Below are 7,684 nucleotides of genomic sequence, written 5' to 3' on the forward strand. Positions count from 1 at the left end.
GCTCCCATAGTGGGGGAGGGGCTGCCGGGGCGGGCATGGGATGGTGCCCGTCAAGGGGTGTGGGGAGCGGGGGTGGCTCCCGCCGACTGGCGTGGAGCTGCTGGTGCAGTGGCTCGTCCAGTGCTTGCCTGCTCATCCGGCAGCTCTCACTGTGCTGCCACCACTCGTCCAGGAGGGCACAGAGTGGTGGGGCGTGTGCTGCTGGATCTGCACAGGGAGGGCTGGGGGTGAGGCTGTGCCAAGCTCTTCCCAGTAGGGCAGGGCTCCCGGGGGAAGGGGGGGCACTGCAGCCACAAATTCACCATAGCCCCTTCCCAGCACAGCCCCACCCCACTGGGAAGAGTTTGGCACAGCCCCAGCCCACCCAGCGCAGATTGGGGGTCACACGCCCCCTCCCCTACGACATCCCGGACAAGCAGCAGGAGCAGTGGCAGGAGCCGCCGGATGAGCAGGAAGCGCTGCATAAGCTGCTGAACCAGCAGCTCCCGGCCGAGCAGTGCGCAGCGTGGCACCTACACCCGCCCTCCCACGCCCACCCCAACCCGGATGGGCAGCGCTTGCCCCAGCCCCACATCCTCTCTCACCACAGGGGCCTTGATCTGTGCCCTCAGTGCCCCTTTCCTCCCCTCTACCCTTGCACTACAACAGACTTACCAGCTGAGCTCAGCTCTCTACACTGCCAGGCTGGGATCGGAAATCAGATCTGTATCAACCGATATGCATCCTTAAAAATCGGCTATCGGTATCAGCCGCAAAAATCTCTATCAGTACACCCCTAGTTTTAACCCTATAGAGCACAATGTAGAGCCATGGAAGAGATGCCTGAAATAATTCATTCCAAGCAGGTTCCAGTGCCCAAAGCAGTATAGCTGTGTTGGCCTGGGAGCCAGTCTGGGCCCCTTAGTTACGTTGAGGAGCAGGGTGAATTAGCCCAGGTAGAGCAACATACTAACGCAGTTGTCCTGCTTCCAATACCCAAACTAGCTGCTTTACAGTTAGCTTGGGTATCTGCATGGTGCTGTATACTGCTTTGAACCCATGTCCCAAGTATGCTGTCGGGAGAAACTTTTTCTATGTTGAATTGTGATTTTTATTGTAGTTTTTATCCTTTTTCAGTAAAAGTCTGTCCATCTATGCCCTACTTTCTTATTCTTAGAGCAGCATTATCAACATTTTATTTATATATAGAAACATTTTCTCTGACACCATCCCAACATTCACTTCTTCCCTTAAACCTTTACCTACTTACCAACCAACCAAAAGGACACCTTGGCCCAGCCACAAGTTTGACTTTGAAAAAGAGGATGTGCAAGATTTTGTGAAATCTGCTACTGACTTGCTGTTGCAGACTTTACATGGATGTTGGTGATGACCAGGAGTATACAACCCTGAAAAAGATAAATAATGTTCTTCATTGCCATAGCCAGAAACTGAAATCTGCTTACTTACAGACAGTATTGCCTCCTTACATGTGCAGAACAGTCTGGCTATTGGCACTGATTTCTCAGTTTTAATTTTGAAACACTCTGAAAATAAAGAATTGTATATCCTTTATAAGCATGAAAAGGTGGAGCAGAGGCCAGGGAATAGGAATTACTGAGAATTGCATTTTAGGCAACTTGCTCTTGATAGGTTAGGTAGATAACTTTTAAACAAATTAAAGAAGTAAAATATTTTCCTGGAGAAATTAATTTTCATTTCTATTTCTAGCTCTTCCACATAGATTTTGGGCATATTCTTGGAAACTTTAAATCCAAATTTGGGATTAAAAGGGAACGAGTGCCTTTCATTCTCACTTATGATTTCATTCATGTTATTCAGCAAGGCAAAACAGGAAACACTGAAAAATTTGGTCGGTAAGTATTATTTAGATACCTGGCATAAAGATGTATTGTATCTCTTTGCCTTACATCAAGAGTAAAACTGCTTCTCACTTCCACCATACTTTCCCTGCATGTATATTAAAACGTGAAGTGATCGTCTCTACAGATGTGATTAGACTGACTGAGAAAATAAGAAACCTTAGTAAAAATAAAGCATTTTATCCATTTAAAGGAGACTAATTTCAATTCATTTAATTTGAATATAAGTTTTAAGATATAATGCTGTGTCCTGCATTTATATATGCATACCAAATACTGTTTCAAAAGTCTGCATTTTTATTGGTGATGCCACAGCCACAAAACAGAGATCTGTAACCCTATTATGTACTTGATATGATGAGAGCTTGACATGATGAAAAAAGAAAAAAGGGTTTGCTTGGAAGTACAGGAGTGTTTTAATTGGTGTTCTGTGTATCTGTAAATTACTTTCCTGAATGTAAAAGTAAGCCCCACCTTTTTTATCACACTTTTCAGTTGTTTTGTGAACAACAGTATCACCCTTTCTGCCACCCCCTGCCATGCCAGAATCATCAGATTCTAGCTGTCACATCACAGTTTTGGTGATAGCAGGCTGATTTTTCTACTGAGCTTTATCAGATGCCCCTCTTTCTACCATGCTATCCAGCAACAACAGTTAGTGTCAGCAGTATAGCTCTCCCTACCAGGATCCTGAAGACACGAGAGCTGGCATTCAAAGTTACTTTGTAAACACCAGCTTAACCACCTGCTTTCCATTGGTCTTTCTCTATCCTGACCTGGATGCATGGAGTACTTCTTAGATTCCTTTATCCTTGTTCAGAGATTTTCTGCATGAGCTCCATTCTTTGTGTGCTTGCACCCTGTTCTTTCAGTGTCAGCTTCTTTGCCTGTCCTTTTAATAGTCTCACATTCCCCTCTGAGAGCATAAAGCAAGTTTTCATTCCTTGCATCCTTTTTAATACCTCTGGCAGCAAAGATCAGTGTGCTTCTTTGCAAGTCTCATTTTAGTGTTAGCACTTAGCAGTATAGTTATTAAGCAGTTAGTAAACTTTCATTTTGCTGTTGATTTTGAGTGGGGCCAGGCCCCTAAGGACATTTTATTGTGGTATTGTACACATTTTTCATAGCTAGTACACCAGTTCTCCCACTCTCCAATAGCAGAACTTGAGCTGCTACAGCAGAAGCTAAGCCTTTGGGCTAGAGATAAGTTGCACACAAACCAGTTTAAGTGATCGGAAACAGATTTAAACCTGTAACAGAACAGAAGTTCAGTGCACTGAAGCCGCTTTCAAAATGGCTAAAACTGGTTTAAAATGAACCTGATTGGATATAGAATCAGACATAACAGATTTAAGTCAAACCAGTTTATGGAACTTCTATCCCAAATCTCTTGCCAGTTCAAGTTAACTCATGGTCCCCCAGCATCGTAGGATGATTTGCAGCCCTGGGCTGTGCTGCCTGCTCCAGCAGAGCAGGATCTACTCTGCCCCTTTGTTCCCTACCCAGAACACTAGCACACCTCTAGCTGGCTGAGAAGAGGGTTGTGGGGGTGGGGAACCCATCCCTCTGGCCCAGCACTGGACCCCCCCGCCAGGAGCAGCCTGGGGTGGGGGTGGAAGAAGGTCTTGGCTCCACCTCGGGAGCTAAGAGCATGGCTGGAGTTCTCCAGCCCTGCCCCCCTCCTCAGTGTCTGGCCCAGATGGGGTTTGGTCAGAGGGAGCCTGCGCCAGGTCTTTGCTCTGCCCTCCTGAGCTGGGAATGGGACTGGAGTCCCTAGCCATGCCCCACTCCTCAGTCTCTGGCCTGGAGACTGAGGAGCGGGGCATGGCTGGGGGACTCCAGCCCCACTCCTGGCTCCAGGGGGTGGAGCAAAGCCAGGTACAGGTTTCCCCCGCTCTTCCCCCTCAGCTGGACTGGAGACTGAGGAGGGGGTTGTGGCTGGGAGACTCCAGCCATGCTCCTAGCCCCCAGCTCCAGGGGTGGAGCCAAGTCCCATGTAAGTTTCCCCTGCCTGTTGGGGGACTCCAATCCTGCTCCTGGCTCCCAACTCTAAGAGGTAGAACCAAGCCCCAGTGCATGCTTCCCCTGCTCCCTCCCTCGGCCGACCCAAAGACAAAGGAGAGGTCATGGTTGACGGATTCCAACCCCACTCCCAGCTCCTGGCAGCTGGAGGAAAGCCCTGGGTTTGATCTTCCCCCTTCCCACCCTCCCTCCCCCCTTTCTCCGGCCAGGCTTCTCCTATCTGGGGGTCTGGTGCCAGGCAAGAGGGGGGTGGGTTTTTCCCCTCCCAGACCCCTTCTTCAGCTGGCCTTGGCCAAATCCAAATCTGAAGATTTGATTCTGATTCAGAGAATCAGTGATTCAGCCATAGACACAACTTTTAAATGTTTTTTTGTTTTGTTTTGTTTTTTACAGACTTCAAGGTACCAGACATGGCTTGTGAACGCTGAGATGGTAGGGTGGATGGAGCATCCCACAGGAGCACGAGGGAGTGCCCTGCTGGCTCAGTGGTTGGCTGCAGGGGGATCCTGGGTTCCCCCCTCCCCAGACCCAGGAGGGTCCCCTGTGCACTCTGCAGCAGACCCAGAAGTGGACCAGAAGTGCTGTTCCATCCCCCCCATGCTCCCATAGGATGCTCCATTCTCCCCACCATCTTAGTGTTTACAAGCTGCCTGGTACCTTGAGGTATGTAGAAAAAACATATAAAGCTGTGTCTACGTCTGAATCCTGGAATCTCTCCCAATCAAATCGGAGGCTTCTGATTCTATTCGGAGAAATTAATGGGTCTACTGATTCAATTCGGAGATTCGGCCATTGAATCGGGCAGAATCTCCACTGAATTGAATCGGTGACCGAAGCTTCGCACAGCCCTAGTCTCTAGGTGTATAAGAATGACTTTACAACTTGATCAAGTATGTTCCATATAGACACATGCAGGTCTGTTTCTTCAGGCCTTAGGAAGTCTTTGCTACCTGTCTCTCAGCTGCTTACGGTAGCAACATGGATTTTAACTGACACATTTACAAAATGCTGTTGCTGGTTACTGCTTTTCAATCAGATACTCTTTTGGTAAGCATTGTTTAAGAAGGAGTAACAGTGCTGATTTCTACTGAAACAGACAATTGCTTGTCAGTCACCCAGGGTGGAGTACAAGGGGACTTTGAATTAACTGAAAAAGAGACTATTGTCTCATGCCTTACAGTAACCTTGTGCCCTGCTAGTGAAGCATAGTCTTTCTCTGGCTGTTGGGCCCATTCTGCCCTTTTCTGTTGGTGGGAGGAGGTCTGATATTAGGGTGCAGGTACAATCTGAATAGTTACTGCCCTGTAGCAAGAACAAATCCAAGCATACCTGTATTGGATGCTCATTCTTTAGGAATAGAATCCATTTGGCTATGCATCTTAAGAACCACATCTATTCAAGCATCCATAACTCCTTTCTTACCTTTTTTTCTCATTACTCCAAACTCTAACTCATCTACATTAATTAGGGTAGAACAGGAAGGGAAGAAATCTGCTTATAGCAGATGATGAAGGACAGAAGGGAAGCATGGATTCATCATTTGTTCCTAAGACCTTGAAGCCAGCTTACAACTTTTAGGTTCCCAGCTAAGCAAGGGAAAAAAACCAACAGTGAAGCACCACAGTCCTTTCTTCTCTTTCTACTTCCTTTCTGCCTCTTCCTGGGAAGTACTTTTCTTGCTTTCCTCTGGTCTCTGGTGTCATTTTGCTCTGGAAATTGTCAACTGGCAAAGAAATGGGGAGAGTGATGCGTAGACATTGTTTGGCAAATCTCTTCGTTACTTCCTTCTAGTAGGTGGAGCTATAAAACTTTCTGTGATTGGAGGTATGTTGCCAGTGAGCCTGCAGTTCCATTTGATGTTGTCTTGATGCACTTCGTGTTGGCAAGCAAAAAGGATTGGAAGAGTTGAAGGCTTAAAACTCACAAGTATTATATTAGACAGCAGTAGAATGATGAATTTACTTTCATTTAAAAATATTTGCATTGGGATAGGAGACTCTGTCTAAAGATTGCTCTCATTGTGTTTTCTCATACTCCACACTCATTCTATGTATTTTTTTTGATGGATATTAAGGTTCCGCCAGTATTGTGAAGAAGCCTACTTGATTCTGCGAAGACATGGTAACCTCTTTATCACGCTCTTTGCACTGATGTTAACTGCAGGTCTTCCAGAACTAACCTCTGTCAAGGATATCCAGTATCTCAAGGTAAGAACAAAAGCTACAGCTCAGTGAGACTTAGTACATCTTCTGGATTTGATCTTACAATCCCACAGCTAAGCAACTTATTTTTCCAAGTCCATTTCTCTGAGATTCCACTCCATATAAATGTTTTGAGATTTCCTCAAGTGCTGTCTAGAATGGAGATACCCATTTCCCTCCTCCATGCAGTATGCAAGACAATGAAATGAGATTTTTCTGTGCATTAATGTACTGATTCTCAGAGGTGCTGAATGTATTTAGAACAGCATGTATTTTACATCATAAATCAACCTGGGAGCCCAGTGATGTAAGGGGGGGGAAAAAATTAACATAATTTTTGAGTCAAAATAAAAGGTAATAGCATCTAAACCAGGGTGCTGCAAGATCTTTTTAAGGGTGCCACTCACTATTAGCATTGGTAAGTATGGAAACACTAGCTCGTAATTTACAAGTTAAATCAGTGGTTTGAAAAAGAAATCCATTGTCAAGAACATTCTGACCTGTTGTGGTCTTTATGGATTCATTGCAACTGAAGATTGCTTTATTATTTTTCTGTAGTAAAGAACTGAATGAAAGCGAAAAGCCAGCATTTGCTGAGAGGTGCCTTGGGTCTAAAGAGGTTGAGAACCATTGATCTAAACAGTAGGTAGCATGCCTTCATATTAGGGGCTACTAGGATATTTTAGAAAATAAAACACACTAGCATGTTGTAACATGCAGCATGTTTGCGGCCTTCAGGCAAAAGTACATTTCCCATACCAGCTTTTGCCAGTGGTCATTTTTAGATTCCCCAGCTGATTCATTTCTCCTTTGTCCAACACTGAGTTGACATCTTCAAGATGTTACTGAACTGTGAGCTAGGGACCTGTTCTTCAGCAATTCTCTTACTGTTTTAACAGGAAACAAGGAAACACTGGCTAGAGAGAGCACAGAAAGTTTTTCAAAAACATCCTACAGTTTCCTCAAGTTGAAAAATCAGAATATGATTTTAGACTACTTTAGAATGCCAAGGGGGACATAAGCAGCTTTTATACTTTAAGCCTTATTTTTGTTTTCTTATTGTTTTGTAGGACTCTCTTGCCTTAGGGAAGAGTGAGGAAGAAGCACTAAAGCAATTTAAACAAAAATTTGATGAAGCACTCCGGGAAAGTTGGACTACTAAAGTGAATTGGATGGCTCACACTGTTAGAAAGGATTACAGATCCTAAGTGTGTTTTGGATTTGCACTAAGCTGAACATTACCCTGCCAATGCGTGTTTTTAAAAAGGGATCTGTAGCTTGGACCAACAAAATATTTAAAAACAAGAAAACAGGAAATGGCCTGAATAATTCCTGATTCTTTTGCACTCTGCTTCCAAATGCTTGATCCCAAAATTTTTCTGTACAAATGGTAAACTTCCTGGATAATCAGTTCCTGCTGACTTTGCACGCGGAGAGCTACTAGGCATTTTTTAATTATATGGTACTTTAAGACAGTGTAAATATTTGTTTTTTATATGTTGGGGTAATATACTCTAACACACTCAGGAGGTTGAAATACCTCTCTTGGAATGGTTCATTGTTTTAAAATTGGAGCTTAAAAGAGGAGTAAGGTGGTGT

At 44.8% G+C, this 7,684-nt stretch overlaps 1 protein-coding gene across 4 annotated transcripts in view; it reads left to right on the forward strand.

Moving 5' to 3' along the window:
• PIK3CB (phosphatidylinositol-4,5-bisphosphate 3-kinase catalytic subunit beta) overlaps nt 1-7,558 on the forward strand; it is a 230,936-nt gene extending 223,378 nt beyond the window's left edge. For 3 of the 4 annotated variants that reach the window (XM_019503673.1, XM_019503675.1, XM_019503674.1), the window contains 3 exons: nt 1,711-1,856; nt 5,959-6,091; nt 7,156-7,558. In XM_019503673.1, coding sequence (XP_019359218.1) covers nt 1,711-1,856; nt 5,959-6,091; nt 7,156-7,293 — 417 coding nt within the window. In that variant the 3' untranslated portion in view covers nt 7,294-7,558. Of the gene's footprint in view, nt 1-1,710; nt 1,857-5,958; nt 6,092-6,643; nt 6,728-7,155 lie in introns of all 4 variants that reach the window. The other variant, XR_002095095.1, reaches the window with a different exon arrangement.
• The last annotated feature ends 126 nt before the right edge of the window (nt 7,559-7,684 follow it).

Source organism: Gavialis gangeticus, unplaced genomic scaffold (genome assembly GCF_001723915.1).
Source record: "Gavialis gangeticus isolate Ggan-Ray unplaced genomic scaffold, GavGan_comp1, whole genome shotgun sequence".
Lineage (NCBI taxonomy): Eukaryota > Metazoa > Chordata > Crocodylia > Gavialidae > Gavialis > Gavialis gangeticus.